The sequence below is a fragment of the Chiloscyllium punctatum genome, chromosome 25 (genome assembly GCF_047496795.1).
Source record: "Chiloscyllium punctatum isolate Juve2018m chromosome 25, sChiPun1.3, whole genome shotgun sequence".
Classification (NCBI taxonomy): domain Eukaryota; kingdom Metazoa; phylum Chordata; class Chondrichthyes; order Orectolobiformes; family Hemiscylliidae; genus Chiloscyllium; species Chiloscyllium punctatum.
In genome coordinates this window covers 31180381-31199596 of record NC_092763.1, presented here as the reverse complement: position 1 = coordinate 31199596, position 19216 = coordinate 31180381, and the positions used below count along the sequence as shown (strand labels likewise).

General features: G+C 38.5%; 1 protein-coding gene across 3 annotated transcripts in view; it reads right to left on the bottom strand.

Annotated features, from left to right (window-relative positions):
- Positions 1 to 18288, bottom strand: part of chm (CHM Rab escort protein) — a 98080-nt gene extending 79792 nt beyond the window's left edge. For 2 of the 3 annotated variants that reach the window (XM_072594914.1, XM_072594916.1), the window contains exons 1-2: positions 18215 to 18288; positions 4134 to 4200 (exon numbers count right to left, since the gene is read on the bottom strand). In XM_072594914.1, the coding sequence (XP_072451015.1) occupies positions 4134 to 4200; positions 18215 to 18263 (116 nt within the window). In that variant the 5' untranslated portion in view covers positions 18264 to 18288. The remainder of the gene's footprint in view (positions 1 to 4133; positions 4201 to 18214) is intronic. The other variant, XM_072594915.1, reaches the window with a different exon arrangement.
- Between the last annotated feature and the right edge of the window lie 928 nt (positions 18289 to 19216).

The following is a 19216-nucleotide window of genomic DNA, read 5'->3' as shown; positions in this document are numbered from 1 at the left end:
TTTTGTAAATTCATTAGTAAAACATTGTTCCACTGTCACTTTGTGTTACTACCAATTTTCTATACAAATGCGTGCTCAGAGATATTTGCTGGTTCTCAAGGTGTACAAAGTTGCATTACTTTTTTTTTGCCTTTGTCCAAGAGTTCTGGTGATCTGGTCCTTGACTTTGAAGTTTGCACCTCCTGGTCGCTGCAATTTTAACCTGGATAGTTGAATTTAGATTTCTTTAAGTCAGTCCAATGATCCTCTAAGAAAGTGAAACCAGCCCATGTCTCAAGTTTCACCTCCTGCACAAAATATGTCTTCCAGTTCTGCAGAGTACAATTATTGAGATCTTTTATTTTGTTTAGGAAACCTTCAGTTTCAATCTCTATTTTTGATTTTCTGTCCCTTGCAATTGCTGCAAACTGTTCTGGCTGTCTTCTTTTCATGTATGTTTGAATTTGCAGAATTGCTGAAAATGGTATCTTGCCGCAATATTTAGCTCCCTCTTCTGGCCATTCTGCTCTGAAATAATGGCACCATATTGGGTCCATTTTAAATGGTTGAAACAGTGTCTTCCACTCGTTGCGGTTTTCCTGAGCTTCTCAATGATTGGCATTCTTAATTTTGTGCCTACACAAAAGATCAACCACCTCAGGATCCTCACCATCTCCCAAAGTACACCTTGATTCTACAGCTCCACCTGCTTCACATGATGAATAGTAAATTCTAAAGTTAAATCATCTTTTGTTTGCACAAAATTTGAAAGCACCTGCACAAACACACACAATTATTAGGTTGTGAATTAAGTCACTTTTAAGATTCTGTAGCTTTAAAATAAGAAAATATGGAGTACTGACCTCAAATTTTGTCATCTGAGTTAATGGATCGAAATAGTTTTAAAAAGGAGCAAAAACAAATTCTAAATGGGCATAGGCATAAGTTGACCCATTCAGGTTGACCAAGCTTCATGAAACCAACACACAAAAGACAACCAGAGCTGAAATTAATATTATTCCCAAGGCAACAAAACCAGTTGTTTCCCAAGAGGGATGAAAAAGTTTTCCAATCCTATGTGATTTGCACCATCTTGAGAATCTTCATACGTCAGAACTGAAAACATAGACACAATGAATGCAGAAGGAATACACAAACAAGTTGTTATTTCAACAATTATTTTGATCACTACTGGATTTCTTTCCACGATCTTTTCAAGCAGCCTCTTTTATAACGACTTATTGTATAGACATAATGTTTCCCCACTTCAGCGTGGTTTCTTTTACCGGTCACCTTCTGTTTATGACATATGTTCACCGATCCTTCTGCCACTATCTCCAAGTTTCCCCACCACAAAACGTCAAGTTGACCAGTCTGCAGTTTCTGGCTTCATCCCTCTTCAAACCTTTTTCAAAGTAGAGATTTATAACTTTTCAATGCTTCAGTGTTTTGACACTATCCACATATTTGAAGCGGATTGGAAAGTTATGGCCATAACTTCTGAAATTTTCACTAGTAGCCTACAATTCACCTTATTTGCTTTGAGTGACGTACCTACTTCTTTTACCATAAACTTTATTTGCTTATCCTCTAATTCATGTTCCTTTTGAAAAATCACTTGTGCATCCTTTTACATATTTTTCTAGTGAAGAGATTTATTACCACAACCATGCCTCCACAAAGTCCATTAGGGCCTGGTTTTCTTTTGGTAAATCTGTTTATGATGTTTTTACCCAACTAACACACTAGCCACTATTTTATCCTTTTTATTCTATCCAAGTTTTTACAAAGGTGTTGGTTTCTCCACTACATCATCCATCCCCAGTGCAATATCAACTTCTTGAGCAAAGTTGCAACCACTAACACCTTCATCTTTTTTATTTCTTTGTTCCCTAGCTTTCCTTAATACCTGCAAACTGGATAGTAAGTACCTTTAGTTCTTTCAATGAGGGTACTACAATTGTTAAAATCAAGAGATTGGAATGGTCGATTATAAAAATACAGGTTAGGTGCTCTTCAAATACATTACTATAAAAAGCTTCAAAAAGCAGGAAAAGACATGTTTTTCAGAAACTTCCTATCATTTTTGATTTGTCCTTCAAGTGAAACAATGCACTTCCACAGCTGAATCATCTTATGGTCCAATCAGATATCTGTCAGTTTCCAGAACCACTGAGATTGAAATTTTTGCTCCTAATCTTAAATTGGTAGGCCTTCCAAGCACCTTGAGATGCATTTCCAAGACGGCATCTTGACTAAGTAAACTTTTAACCTAATTTTTACCTATTGAATACAAATCAAATAAATAGTTTCAATATTCCAAGGCTTTTTGCTCCAGATTTATTTTAGTCATTCACTTTAATGGCTCAATTTTTTTCATATGAGAATTTTAGTTAGAACTAAAATTCAGAATATATTCAGACCTTAAAATATAAAATTTATATACAAATAGTTACTGCGGGCCAGATTCCACTGCGAATTGATGGCAATGTGCTCACTATCATTGTTGAAGTGTAGGTCAGACTTCAACTTCCTCTAATCGAAGATGTGTAATTCAGGAAGTTGTTGCCTTAATCTTTTAGAAGCTGCGGTTTATACTGATAGGGGTTGGCTCACGTGATATTACTACATACCCACTACATGTACGTGGAAAAGATGTTAAGATAACATTTTCAGTTTAAGTAAATTTTTTTTTAAACAGCGAGTCTTAAATTACTGCCAAAATCACCATTTGGAATAAAAACTTTGAGATGCACAATTTTTATTCACTTTTAATAAGGAAATACATTTTGCTTTATCTCGCCTCTTTTTTAAATCCAATCTTTCCTTCTATAATGTACATTCTGTACCTGATTTGACATTGAATTAAACGGTCACACATTTCCTAATGATGAGTCTGTGATGATTTTAAACCAAATTTTTAATCTGACTAACAACAAACACAGTTGTTTAAGTAGCTCGCACAGGTGGTAAATTCCCCTGTAGAGAGCGCCATACCAAAACTGCTCTCAAAATGACAATAAGATTAGAATCCCTACAGTATGGAATCAGGCCCTTCGACCCAACAAGTCCACACAACTCTCCAAAGAGTAACCCATCCAGACCCATTCCCCTGCCCTATATTTATCCCTGAGTAATGGACTTAACACTATGGGAAATTTAGTATAGATGATTCACCTGCACATCTTTGGACTGAGAGGGGAAACCAGAGCACCCAGAGGAAGCCCACAGACACAGGGTGAATGTGCAAAATTGCCAGAGGTGGGAATCGAACACGGGGTCCCTGGCACTGAGGTAGCAATACCAACCACTGAGCCACTGTCACTGCAAGATCCCAAGAAGCTGTGAAATTACAAATACGACAAAGGCAGGAGTAACTTGGTTGCCACGAAGAGAAATATTCAGCCCCTATTTAAAATTACTCGTGATGTATAAAGGGTACATTGACTGTTCAATCTCATCTCTCATGTGACTATTTCTCATTTCTTCACAAGTAATTTGGAAACAAAATAGAATAAATTTACTATTTCTTGTTAGTCTTGCCTCCATCATGCATCTGCTTATGAAAATATGGATTGGAACAAAAGGATGGAGACAGTCAAAAATGCCTTTCACATCTGACTATAACAAAATAGCAACCAATCAACATACAAATGGCTCAGTCACTTTTAATCACCATGTTTTAGTTCAGAAGGTTCAGTTGAGAAACGAAAACAATCAATCACTGATTCAGTAGTCAAACTTGTACTTTCTTTCAACTCCCTTTAATGCAAATTTCCAGATTTAGAATTAATGAGAATGAATTGCATTTCATGGAATAAAAGACTCAAAACACGTTGTTTGCAAAACAAAACTGTAATAAACAAACTAACTTACGTTAAAAGTATAAAAGCAGCCCAAATTTGGAAATGAAGTAAAACAAAATATGCAACTTTGATTATTGCATCTCATTTCAGTTTACCAACATAAGTACTGGAGCGGTAGAATAAATCCATTTTACACAATGTTCAATTAAAGGTTGAGAACATAAAATGATTCAAGTCGAGGTAGTAGTATTTCTACAGACAAGGACACAGCTTTGATAATTGATCACAGACTGACAGCAGGAACAGAGTGACTGGTTTCCTTCCAAACTGCAAAATACTGTAGCTTACCTGTCAACATGAAGAACTCTCTGGCCAATTCGAGAACAAGCAGCTGCAATAATGGACTCTTGCAGACCTGCAATAGAAGTAAATTTAAAAGGCTCAAATATAGAATACAGAAACTAGATATATTCCTGTGAATACTCTAGCCTTAACGTATTCTGTCAAATTTAAATTATATTCAACTTGTGACCTAATTTATTTCTGCACAGAGAGGTTGGAAGCAAGTTTTTGGAACTTATTTCATTTGATGATCATTCAAACAGCAAAGCACAAGATGGGACAGCAGCACAGCACTACTCATTGATTTTTGAAGAGCCCCACAATACAGCAGATTTATAAAACCCCTTTTCAAAAGGAGGAAAGTCATGAAAAACAAAATCCTCCTTTGCCTTACAATTAGAGGAAATGCTGAAATATATTAAAGAAGTAACAACACAGCATTTGGAAAACCATATGATGATTAGCTACAGTCGACTTATATTTTCAGCATTTAAAGCTTCCCTCTTCGACAATGTAGGAAGGTTTGGCCTTTTAACATTTCCATCACACAGCATTGAACACACTGGGTCATTCTGTATTCATAAGCATAGATTGATGACATTTCTTTTCACTAAAAGCAAAAGGACACTTAAACATCCTTTTTAATACAGATGTCTTCACTACCCTGCATCACATCAAGCTTATTTGAATTAATCATCCAACTTTTTCAATCTAAATGGTTAAAATGAAAGATTGAATAAAATTGTTTGTGATAAAACGTGTGGAATAAATACAAATATAATGAAGGAATACGAGACAAGTCAGATTCAGAGGTCAAGAAAATGTCAAATATTGCATGCTGTAGGTTGAAAATTGAACTTATCTTGCTCATGATTCTTTTTTACTCTTATTACAATCAAAATCCAAGGGTATGACAATAACAGCTGGAGTTACAGAACTTTTTGTTTATTGTAGTTCACTTCCTTTATGTGTTTACTTCAAGTGAGCTAGGACATTAGTTAAAGAGTTCAACAGGAGGTCCTTTCAATTCTCTGTAGACAACATCAAACAAATGAAAGACTCAATTTTATGCAACATAAAGTAAGTGCTTTGAGAGCTACTATGCTTGTTAATACTGGGGCAGCCTAAGTCTGTGCTGCTGCTGATAGGATTCAACTGACTCTTGGCTGTCAGCATTTGCTACTGTCCAGGTCTGACCTATTGACACATTGTAAGACAGCCACCTTCAGCTACTCCTGATTGTTCAGCAATGGAAATGGGATCAGCATTGTGAAAACAGATCAAATGTTTTTGGATAATGACCTTTGTGGTTTAATGCCTCTCTCTCACTCTCTCAACTTGATCTACTATATTCTATAATTTTACATATCTGGTCAAGAAACATATTTGACTTAGCATGTCTCTTTTCTAAAAGACAGAAGTTGCATGCAGGATTTAGTACATATTTGCCGATAGGTATGCTTAGAATTAATCAGAGTAGTAATGAAATAGGTTGGAAAGCAAATCCTCTGACAAAATACTTGGAAGGTTAGTGCTGATCTCAAGTGTTCACAGTTCAATTCAATTCTCTTAAAATTAATGTTGCTAAATTACAATCAGTTTTGTCCTACTGCAGCAAAAAATATGCCAATTCAAAATACACTAGTGTTGTGATTGTACTGCAATCCAAGGATAACTAATATGAGACTAAAATGAAATTATGCAACGAGAGAACCATTGCCATAACTATGAACAAGGGTAATATGTATTTGTTACTCATACTGCATTAATTTGCTGATACAGACAATCACATTATTAAATTTGCATTCCATTTGACAGTTCAAAGAGAGCATATTCTCAATCCAGCCTCACATTTGCTGACACAGATAGGCATTATTCGAAAATTAACAGGCATTGCACAGGAAAAAAGTTTCATAATCACATGAAATACAAATATAGTTTTACCTTAATGGTTTAACAGTCATTGGAGAAACCTAATGTACAATTTACTGGGTGTATTGATCAATTATTAATAAAAACTCAATGATCTTTCTGAAATTGCATGTCTACAAGTGATTCTGTAGCAATACATTGAGTATGTGCATCAACATGCATTGTCAAAAGTTAGACGTATGCTAGATTGAAACAGAAATGCGCCTCACAAGAAATGTTTGAATTTACATTTAGGTTTATACAGCTCAAAGGTCACCTGGGTTACAGAAAGGAAAAGCAAGATTTGAGTGAATATTGCTCTGCACTGCTGAGATTAAACACGAAATACAAAACAAGTGGTGGAGGAACAAATATGAAAGCAGAAGAAAATCAGTGATAATGCGAGAATATGTTTTAGTTCAATGCCCATCTTAAATTTGTTCGAGAAGAAAACCTGTGTGTAATCTGATATTGACAATCCAGTGGTATTTTTATCTATAATTCCAGAGCAATATTTGTAACCCACATGCATGCTAGATTCTAAGTCAAGACCAAAATATTAAGCATAAACCCACATACCTGCACTTCTCAATACTTAAGAAATATTCTGCTTGTTATGTAACTACCTAAGAGAATAATATTACACTAATTTACATTACAGTTCATCTGCCAGATACTAGCCCATTCACTTACCTGTCCAAATCTTCTTGATGATTCCTTGCATCCTTCTCAAAAAAAACCCTCACATTTCCAGCTAGTTTGCTGCCATCAACAAATTAGGAAATATTATAGATGATTCGCACATCCAAATTATATACTTAATTTACATAGATTATGAACAGCTGTGGACCTATTACTGATCTTGCAGTACCCATTAGTAACAGCATGCAATTCTGAGAATGATCCGCTTATGCCAACTCTCTGCTTTCTATTAATTTACTCTATCTGTACTAATTCACACCCGATGTCATGTACTTGAAATTTAATAACCTCTTTTGAGGTTACCTTATCAAAAAAAAAATTCAAATACACTGTATCCACTGGATCTCCTTTACAAATGTCACAATGAACATCTTCCAAAACATCCGATAGGTTTCTCAAATATCATTTCCCTTCCATAAATCCATCCTAATCCTGCCCTGTTTTAATATTATTTTCTAAGTGTTCAGTTATCATATCCTTTTGAGATTCTAACATTTTCCATACTACAGATGTCAAGCTAACAAGGTCTGAATTTCTCCACAGTCCCTCCATTCTTAAAATAACAGGATTACACTTGTCACTTCCAGTCTGCAGAAACTTTTTCAGAATCTATTGAATCAAGATAGGTAACCAATCATCTAATCCAGGAGATTTTACATCTCTCAATCCAACACATTCTTCATGTACATCCTTTTATTCATCCCAATTTCTTTTTGCTCTTCAGTTACACAAGTCCCTTGATTACCTAGTATTTGTGACTGATTTCCTGTATCTTCGTCCATTAAGACATACAAAACTTATTTTCTCCACCATTTCTCAATTTTCCACAATTCTCCTGTCCCCAAACAAAACTGATCCAATTTTACCTCTGCATATACATAATGAAGCTATTACAGTCTGCCTTTATGTTCTCTGTTAATGTGCATTCATTTCTTTGTTTCATCAGATCCTTTGCTGGGTTATAAATTTCTCCCAATCCTGAACCTTACTACTGTTTCTTGTATTCTTATAAACCACTTGCTTTGATCAACTGCAATCTTTAACTAGATTTTGTTAACAATGGTTGATTCATCCATCTCTTTGAGCATCTGTGCCTTGAAGGAATGCTAATAATTTTGTAGACATTGTGATATTTCTTTAAATACTAGCCATTGCGTATCTATTGTCATATCTTTTAATGTATTTGCCCAATCCACCATAGCCATTAGTTGTTTTGCTCAAACCTGTGCTCCCTCTCACGTTCCCTCCCCAACAGCACAAGCAATCTTCCTGCCAAGATGTCAGCCCCGGTCCTGCCAAGCTCATACTGATCCTACTTGCCCCAGAAACAGCCTCAATGCTGATGTGCCCCTCATACATCAGTTTTCTAGCCATGTGTTCAATTGTTCAGTTCTCCAGTTTCTATATTTACGAGTACATAGAAGTAGGAGCAATCCTGAGATGTCTGCTTTGAAAGTCCTGCTTTTCAATCTCCTTGCATGCTTAAAAGAAATCTGGCTTCAGGGCCAGTTCTTTCCTACTCAAGTTATTTGAATAGGCATGGGCCACATACATTTATTTACCACTTTGGAATCAGGTTCTACAGTGCTCATTACAGGAGATTAGTTTAGCTCCATTGACTGAATGACTGGTTTGCTATGCAGATTGACACCAACTGCACCAGCTGAGGTTACCATGAAGGATTCTCTTCAGTCTCTCCCCTCGTTTGACATGTGGAGACCCTCAGGTAAAACCACCATCAGTTAAAACCACCATCAGTTGTCTCTCTACCTCAAATGTGACAGTAGCCTTATAACCTAAGACAGCATCTTTCTGATAAATTGGGACATTTTGGATGATAATGAATCACAAGGTAACACTACATACTCTGAACATACACATAAAAAGTGCCATTGTTGCCGTCTGCTCTCAGTAAGGATGATGGAGTTGGTAACTTAAAGACAAGCTATTACAATAGGGATGATCTTACAAAGTGACTGACATATCAAAGAATGAGCAATAGGAAACAATATCAGTAAGATGACCATTACTGTAAAGGAACTACACAAATGAACATAAACTACCAAGCCAATTCAAGATTAACTATGAACTGTTCATGCACGTAAGAAGCCAACATCTAGGTACCTTTGTCCCTAAGATGGTACTGTAAATGACAACTTATAAACTTTTCACTGTACTCATTTGAGTACATATGACAATAAAGCTAATTCAATTACAGTCTAGGATGTCTCATCAGTCAAACGTTTGTTGGTTATTAAGGTTATTAATAAGTAGTGATTCTTAGGATTAGGTACAAGGAGGAAGACTCAAAGCACAAGGAACACTTCAGCCAACAGAGGCTTCAGGACAGGAGACATGTGTCCAGACAACTGGAGTTACAAATTGGCATCCCAAAGAGGAGCTGAAAAGTCACTTTTTATTTCTTTTATACTAGTTATGATAAACTTAAAAAGTTTGAATATTTGTGAAAACACATTTGTTTTATGTATGGGTTTTGTAATTATTGGGACGAACAAACTTAGTGACTCTTTCAAACAAATAGTCTATAATTATCATTGATTTAGATCTTACAATTACAGTTAAACGCACCCCTAAATTCTTACGGTTCTAGAAAACCAGCTTAAATACACAAAGCCTGCAATGGGATACAAGATAAAGCAAGTGAGCAAACATACGGCAGATGGCGTTAAATATGGAAAAATATGAAGTTGACCACTATAGTGGAAAGAATGAATGAGTAGATTTGAGTCGAGAGACTCTAGAGCATGCTGCAATTCAGATGGATCTGGATGTCCTTGTACAAGGATCAAAAAGGGTTAACTTGCGGATACAGTAGAAGGCAAAGCGAATATTGGGTGGGTGAGAGTTCAGACAAGTAGGGAATTTTTGCATAAATTGTATGGGGCAATTGCAGTCTCAATCAAAGGAGGAATACTGCTTGCATTGGAGGCAGCATACCTTATGTGGAAAGCTTGAACAGGTTAGGTCTATACTCAAGGTTTAGAAGAATGAGAGTTGATTTTATTGTAGAATTCAGAGGAAGGCTGATAAGGTAGATGCTAAGAGGCTATTTCCCTCAGGAAATTTCTTCTCTCTGAACATTATTAATCTTTGCAATTCTCTTTCACAGATAACAGTGAATCATTGGGCAACTGAATATATTCTAAACAGAGTTAAACACATTTTTTATTTGCAAAGGAATCAAGGGGTACAGGGAGAAATAAACCAGACGGCACAACCTGATCAGTCATGATATTTTTGATGAGCAAAGCAGGCTCGAGGGACTGAAGGGCCTACCAGTGCTCCTAATTATGTTCTGTACTTTCTGTCCAACATTAGCTGTCAGTAACCTATTGCTTCCACTTGCAATCCGCTCACTTGTTGTGTTTCAATCTCTTCCTGGATTGAAAATGTCTCATCTTTATCATGGCTTCCTCAAGCTATACATAATTTCCCATGAATCTTTTACCCTTAAAATATATTTTTTTCCCCCTAACACCTCATTATTGCTCACTGTCTTTTAGCTTCTGGGTACCGAACTCTGCAATGCCCTCCCTTCAGCCAATGCACTTCGCTACTTCCCGTGATTCCTTTAAGTCTTGTCTTACTTGCCACTCTTCAGTAAACATTTACATTAAAAACCTGGCACCTTTACTAGAAATCTTACAAAAGAACATGAAAGGAAATTAAATAACCCAAGATCCCAGTGGTTAGCACTGCTGCCTCACAGCGCCAGAGATCCGGGTTCAATTCCCGCCTCAGGCGACTGACTGTGTGGAGTTTGCACATTCTCCCCGTGTCTGCGTGGGTTTCCTCCGGGTGCTCCGGTTTCCTCCCACAGTCCAAAGATGTGCAGGTCAGGTGAATGGGCCATACTAAATTGCCCGTAGTGTTAGGTAAGGGGTAGATGTAGATGTAGATGTAGATGTAGGGGTATGGGTGGGTTACGCTTCGGCGGGGCGGTGTGGACTTGTTGGGCCGAAGGGCCTGTTTCCACACTGTAAGGAATCTAATCTAATCTAATCTAATCTAATCTAATCCCCAAATACAATGGCTTTATCGGAAAGATGTTGTGAAACTTGAAAGGATTCAGAAAAGATTTACAAGGATGTTGCCAGGGTTGGAGGATTTGAGCTTCAGGGAGAGGCTGAACAGGCTGGGGCTGTTTTTCCTGGAGCGTCGGAGGCTGAGGGGTGACCTTTTAGAGGTTTACAAAATTATGAGGGGCATGGACAGGGTAAATAGACAAAGTCTTTTCCCTGGGACCGGGGAGTCCAGAACTAGAGGGCATAGGTTAAGGTGAGGGGGGGGGGGGGGGGGGGGGGGAAGATATAAAAGAGACCTAAGGGGCAACTTTTTAACGCAGAGAGTTGTACGTGTATGAAATGAGCTGCCAGAGGCTGGAACAATTGCAACATTTAAGAGGCATTTGGATGGGAATATGAATAGGAAGGGCTTGGAGGGATATGGGCTGGGCGCTGGCAGGTGGGACTAGATTGGGTTGGGATATCTGGTCGGCATGCATGGGTTGGACTAAAGGGTCTGTTTCTATGCTGTACATCTCTATGACTATAACATATGCAAAGAGGGCTCAAGTATTGCTTCTACTTGCCACTTTCTTCAATTATGATTTTGAAACTCATTCTGGTTTTAATCCATAGAAATATTATTTACGAATAAAAGCCAATCTAAAATATATGCACACACGAATGAATTGCAACGTAAAGTTGAAACCATTCAGAACAGAAAATTATACCTGAAGAGATCTTGGAAAAATAAGGTTACTTTAGAAACCAGAGAAGTGCCAAAACTCCACCAATAAGGCAATTAGTACAAAAAGGAAGTTTCAGAAATAGTATACAATAGTTTGAAAAGCTTTGTTTACATTCTCAACTCTAATCAAATACCTTGTTCAAAGTAAAAGCATTACTCCACATTTTCCTGCAGCTTTTTATACATTTCGTAGTTACAATACATCTCATTTCAGGAGGAGGAGATAAAATTAGAACACAAAGTGCATAAAAATTGCCTAATTTGAGATTAGTTATATGAAGAAAACTCCTAATTCAGCCTTTAAATCTGCAAGCATGGTTAATCAAACTTTTTTTTTGTTTTAAATTGAAAAATGTTCAGAAATGTACCAAGAGTAGCAGAACTTTCAGTTCCTTGATCTTGTCCCATCATTCCAGTCAAGAATGACTGATAGGTACCTCCATTAGCTAGCTTTGCTTCCTAGTTTTCAGTACTCTTACCTTGCAACCTGTTTGAAACTTCAATAGATTCAGCAATAGCAGCCTTTTTTGTTCATACATGCATGTGTGCTTACATGTGGTGAGAAGACTTAAGATTTCCAGTCTTTGTTCAATTAAAACAACCAAATTGAAGGAAATACTTTCCCTGTACATAGGTCACCAAATTTTTTCATTTTAAACTTATTTGTACAATTACTTTTCAACCATCTAAACTTAGAATACAACCTAGATTTAATGGCTCATGTGGCACAATGGTAGTGCCCTACCTCTGGACCAGACAGCCCAAGGTCAAATTCCACTTGCTCTAGAGGAGCTTCACAACATGTCTGAATAGATTGATCAAACATATCTACAATTTCTCCTCATCAGCATGAATGCTCAGGGATCATTCTGATATTCATTATCAACAAATTAAAAATTGGTGTACCAAGATATAAAGCATATGGCAGCCATGTACTATGTTTATTCCCTGGATAGTGAGCATGGGAAGAAAGCATATTTTGAGTATTTGAGCCAAGTTAACTGACAAGCTTCAGTTGAAGACTCCATCCTCATGCAACACGACTTCCTTTTGGTTTACCTTTTATAAGTAAAGAAATTGAAAACAATCATAAAAGTGAATTTTAAAAGCTTTTTCAATACAAAATTTATATTCAAACTATTGTGAAGTCTTTAATGTTATTTAAACTTTGGTTAGACAATTCTTAGACAACCACTTGCAGTTTGTAAGCGCCATTCCCTTCAGTATAGTGGAAAATCTTGAACTAATTCGATTTTCGCATTGCATAATGTAGACAAAAACTAAAAATCATCTGAGGCTTAGTAAAATTCCAAAGTCTGATACATGACTAACATCAATATGGATCAGAAGTCAGCGTGCATAAGAAAAACAGGAATTACTATCAAGTTTGAAGTTGTAGCAATTTTATGTCTCATGGATGTTATATTGGGACAACTAGTCATATTTTTATGACTATCAAAAATCTGTTTTCTAACCTGGATTGGAGGTAAGAAAAACAATTTTCCTCGTATTTAATACACCTTTCCACCAAACAAACATTCTACTTCTCTACTTTAGAGAGATTTATTTTCGGAGAACACACTACCAGAACCAGAGAAATTATATTTTTGATGTTCTTTCAAAATACAAGCAATTACATTTCTATCTCACGTTTATCAGGCTCTTTCTAGCAATTGTAATTAACCAGTTTTGAGCATTATGAAAAGGACAAAAATTTCTACCTAACAATTGTTTCACCAAACTACTTTTCCAATAAAACTATAGGTAATAAAGATTACAACCAAGACAATTTTTTTTACAGCTGCCTAATGCATATAGCCCATTAGGCCATAAGATAGAGAAGCAGAATTTGACCATTCGACCCATCTGGTCTGCTTTGTCATTCAATCATGACTGTTATGTTTCTCAACCCCATTCACCTGCCTTCGGTCACCTTTGATCACCTTACCAATCAAGAACCTCTCTCTATCTTAAATAGACTCAATGACTTGGCCTCCACAGCCTTTTGTGGCAATGAGTTCCATAGGTTTACTACCCTCTAAGCTGAAATTCCTCATCTTAGTTCCAAAGGGTCATCTCTTCACGCTGAAGCTCTGCCCTTGGGTCCTGGCCTTTCTTACTTGTGGAAACATGTTCTCTACAACCATTCTATCCAGGCCTCTCAACATTCTAAGTTTCATTGAGATCCCCCACACTCCCAGTCTTCTAAACTCCTTCGAGTACAGACCCCAAACTCTCCTTCAAGTGTTCGTCACGCAAGCCCTTCATCCCCAGGATAATTCTTATAAATTTCCTCTGGATCCCTTCCAACGCCAGCATATCCTTCCTTAGATATGGGCCCAAAACTGCTCTCAATATTCCCAATGCATGACTAGAGTCTGATACCACCTCTGTAGTACATCTCTGCCCTTTCGGATCGAAGTCTAACAATGCATTTGCCTTCACTATCTGCCACATGAACCTGCATGCTAATCTTAGGCGTCCTAGCTCCGGATTTTCTAAGTCTGCATTTCAGATTTCCAAAGCCTTTCCGCATTTAGAAAATAGTCTATACCTCTACTCTTCTGACCATAGTGCATAACCTCTCATTTTCCCAGACTCTTTTCAACTTGTTTTGGTGAACAGTGGAGTTTCAATCAGACTGCAAGATTTTGTACCTAAACCTGTTAATCCTCAAGACATTACTGTAATGAGACAAAATCACCATGCACAAAATTGGTACTCATCGGTCTACCCCCTCCATCCCACATTCAGACAGATCTTGTAGGCATGATCTGCTTTGCCTGAGGTGAGAAATGCCAGGAAGAAAAATGGCACTCCACAATCAACTTTGTCTGGCTGTAGTGACTGCTCTGTTGTCTATATTTTCAAGCCATGCCAAATTCACATTCTTGAGTAAGGAAGAAGATGCCACTTACAAATCTTTTTGAAGTGGCAACTCAAATCTATCCCAAAAAGGTACAGGTGATGCATAGAATAATTTCTGTGTGACTAACTGTCAATGAGTATGTTCATGGATAAAATTGCTTCAAACATATACCACAGCATGGAATTTTAACTCATACACACAATCTCTGATGTAGATTTGGACAGTTTAACTTCCTCCAATTCCTAAACACATATCGTGAACCAATCACTTGAGATTGTGATCTCAAAAGCTGCAATGGCAAGTACTAAACAAACAATCTGGACAGGATATTTCCTTTCTTACTACCTTAAATTGTTATTCAATGAGAAATTTTACACTAACGCAATTGGCCACTCAAGTCAGCACTCTGATTGGCTGATTGGTGACTTCTTTGGACATGCCCATGAACAAAGTCATACTCAAACTGCACTGTGGTCAATGATGCATCCCTGACAGTGGCATGGGGGCTCCAAAAACTGTGCATGCACAATTCTTAACTCCGAGACCCCATCATTTTCTAACTATTGAGTACAAAATCATTTTGCCCCGTCAGTAAGTCTACCCAACTCCTCAGACTGAAATTGCTCCAGTTTTCACACATTAAAAATGGGGTCAGAGTGGGAGAAAGTTTGGAAGGACTGCATTAGGCTTTCTCAAATCAATTCTCCTAAAACCTTAATACCAAATGAATTCTGATGTAACATCTTCTACTGCTGTCCAAGAGGTTTTAGGATTTCAGGGAGGGTGGGAAAGGCGAGCGACATAACATGTTCAGGTGCTGGGTGCCACACTCCGTCTTCCCAGCATTCTTCTGCTTAATACTCCTCAGGGCAACACAAACTTCATACCTATCACCTTGTCCAGACTTGTCCTACCTGCCTATTTCCTTTTCCACCTATCCACTCCACCTTCTCCTTCCTGACCTATCACCTTCATCCCCTCCCCCACTCACCCATTGTACTCTATGCTACTCTTTCCCCACCCCCACCCTCCTCTAGCTTATCTCTTCACGCTTCAGGCTCACTGCCTTTATTCCTGATGAAGGGCTTTTGCCCGAAACGTCGATTTTGAAGCTACTTGGATGCTGCCTGAACTGCTGTGCTCTTCCAACACCACTAATCCAGAATCTGGTTTCCAGCATCTGCAGTCATTGTTTTTACTACGGGCAATTTAGCATGGCCAATTCACCGAACCTGCAAATTTTTGGATTGTGGGAGGAAACCGGAGCACCCGGAGAAAACCCACACAGACACGGGGAGAATGTGCAAACTCCACACAGGGAGAGTCGCCTGAGGCGGGAAGTGAACCCGGGTCTCTGGCGCTGTGAGGCAGCAGTGCTAACCACTGTGCCACCATGCTGCCCACAAACTACATTACAAGCAAATGCTCTTGTTTTCAATTGACCAGTTAATAAACTATGTTTGGGTCTGTGGTGCAAAATTTAAAATGTTGACAAATATGTCTTCTATTAATATTGTCTAAACACCTGTCTGCAACTAAACTAATTTCAAATTTTTGAAGCCTGGCTTTCAGTATAATGACTAGCTAGGTTTCGAAAACAAAATATTTAAATTGGAAGTAGGGAAGTAGAAATTTTTAAGGCAGGAGAAGTTTGAAGTAAAAGTTAAATTAGATCAGTCTTGCACATTATCTTCATGGCTAACAAAGGGATCAATGACAGGAAAAAGACAGTTTGAAAAACAAACAGAAGGTTCATGGAATATCCTCCTCAAATTTGGCTGCCCTCAAATATATCACGTGATGATCACCATGAGTAAGTCATGGTTGAAACAAAGAGAACCAGTACAAACCCCCAGTTAGTCACTGTTATAATGCACGGAACAGCAGGCAGCATGGTAATACTGCAAGGAAAACAGAACATAAAAGTAGGCATTGTTTTGCTGCAACAGAACAGGATATTGGTGAGACTACACTTGGAGTAGCATGCAAAGTTTACTTTCATCGTATTAAGTGACAGAGCAAGCTGGAAAATATCAGTGTTCCCTCTAATTTCATTTTTCTGTGTGAATCACTCAAGGTCTTTGCAGGGCAGCGACTTTGGGAACCAGAAGTCATTGCTACTATCCACAATGATCTCCATGCACACAGCCTCAGAGCAGGCACAGATGCAGCCCAGCATAAATTGGAGTAGACTGATGGTTAGCAACAATAAGTTGTTTGTATATTTTCAATGTGGGAACCAAAATAGTCCATTTCCTCACATGCTTTGGAGGAGTCATCAACAATGAGCTTGAGCTCTAAGTGAAACAACACAAGATTCACTGGTATATAGAACATTTAAGACTGACAGTGATTTTGTTTTGGATTGGGACCAGTGTAGATCAAGCAGGTTTTCATCTAATTCTGTAAATTACCTCCACATGTGGATCATTTGTTTGAGGTAATACCCAGTACTGGCGTGAGAAAAGTTGAAGAGTGCAGTACAAAGGTTGACCTCAGTTTTCACAAGAAGCAAAAAAAGCTATCATATATTACGATCAAATCATCAATATAGAGTGCAGTGATTGAGGTCCTCTTCATAATACCTCCTACAAGCCAAAACCTGCCCCTTGAGTTAAGATCAAAAGCAAAATCCTGGATTTTCTGTATCTTTGGAGCCTTATCTTGATGTAGGCAGACATATGGGCAACTTCATTAAACACAAAGAAAAATTTATCACCTCCAATCTGCTAGCACAGCATTTGGCCAAGTGGTAGAGAGAGATGGAGGACCAAGAGCTCAACTTTGAAACTACCGTAACGGTTTCCAAGTAGCAGTAATCTCAGTGTTCCTAAATGCCTTGGAGACTTTGTAGCAGGCACGTCAAAGCACTGGTGAACTAATACCAGCAACTGATTCTTAAGATCCTCCAAACCAGGTGGCAAAAAAAGGTAGTGCAAGATCAGGAACCTCTTCAAGGTGAACCTGCCCAGAAGCAAAGAACTGATCACTCAAAACCAGCTGTGTTGAGCAGTATGTCTGCTGCCAAACTCCCAAATAAATTGTTCTATTCAGATTAGTTGCAGCAAAAAACTCCCAAGAAACAATGGAAATGCTTTAGAGATACCCTCAAAAGCATCCCTAAAGATGTCAAACAAATATGTTAACTTGTACAACTGACTTGTGACCAACCAAAACAGTTATCCAGGGAAGCAACAGACACATTGAAAGATTTTGGAGTGTGCAGAGGTAAAGTCGAGCATTTGCAGGGAATGCATAAACCTCCAGAATACCCATCCAAACAACCCTTCAAGTTTACCTGCTCCAAATGTGGCAGCCTCCACAGAACTTGTCAGTCATCACAAAACCCCATCAAACTGGAGCATCCTCAACAACAAGGGGCAGAAACTGCTGGGCAAACTCAACAGATCTGCCGCCAGACCTGCTGAGTTTTTTTTCCCCAGCAAATTCTGTTTTCGTTTCTGAATTCCAGCATCCGCAGTTCTTTGGGGTTTTTGCTTTGGTGGAGCATCCTCAACCCGAGGGAGTGTTAAAGGGGGTGAGAAACCAACAGTGACTGCAATTCAAAAGTACTCGGTTGGCTGCACTGGGCCCATCTTGGTGTCGTAAAGACATGTAAATGTCATGCTTTTGCTTTGACACTCTGTGCTAACACAGGGAAGGGTTGGGTTTCTTGCCTGCTCCGGGGCGGGGGCAGGTATGACTGGCCCGGGCTTAGACCAACACCCAGCTTCCTGTCACTTTTTAAAAGTCCGGCAATCGGCGACCCCCACTATAGCTTTACCACTCCTGCGGCACGGACCAGCCCGGACGGGACCCAGCCGCTCCTTACCTGTACCCAGGATGACCACGTCCAGCTCCTCCGGGAGAGCGTCCGCCATCTTCACACAGCACACGTGACGCCGAGCCCGGAAATGACGACACCCCTTCTGCCCCGCAATGTTGTCCATCGAGGTGGTATCCGCCCCGCTGCTCTGCCAATCGTCCCGCGAACATCAGACTTGTGACAGCGTTCCCGTAATCAGACAGGAGCTCTGTCAATTAGAACCGTTCACAACAAAACGTTACGCTATAAATCCTGGCACAAAGCAATGCTGCAGCCACTTTCTATCTGCTCCCAACTTCTGCAAACAAGTAAATGACATGTCAGTGGCAATATCAAACTTGGAATCGTAAAACAACAGATAGTTCGTCGTTTGAAAAGAACGTAGCTGTATTGATTAGTTCTTAATAAGTATATCCACAATGCGAACTATCGTCGAGACTTCGCTAACTTAATCAGAATTCGATAGAATGCTCCTTAAATCAATTTAAAATCATTCTAAGTTCTCGATGTTGCAGTCCAATTCATCCAGAAATCTTTTGGTGTGATCTTTCTTTTAGCAAAATTAACTGAATTCAACAGTGTTAGTCATTTGTCGCAAATGTATCATTTTGGAATTCTGTCCCCTTACTGAGTTTGACTAATTTCCAGAAAGTTGATTGAAAAATAAGTAACTCGGGTTTCTCCCTTAGTCTTGCCTTGCAACCGACGGAAGAATAATTAATTCAATTCTTCGTGAAGTTTAAAATGCAAAATGTCAATTCGGAAAATCACATTCATTTTATTAAATAGCACATCTTTGTGGCGATGTTGAAACACTTCTGCAGCGAAGTGCAAATTGGACATGTGGAAAACTGAATTAGATGGTATTCCACTTTAGTACACCATCGAATCGCCTTGGCATTAAGTAGGATACTAGCTTGTCAACCCGAAAAAGCGTTTCGCCTGCTTGTGGCAAAATTACCCCATATTTCTAAATAAAATGGACATGCAGTATGCATATATCAGGTT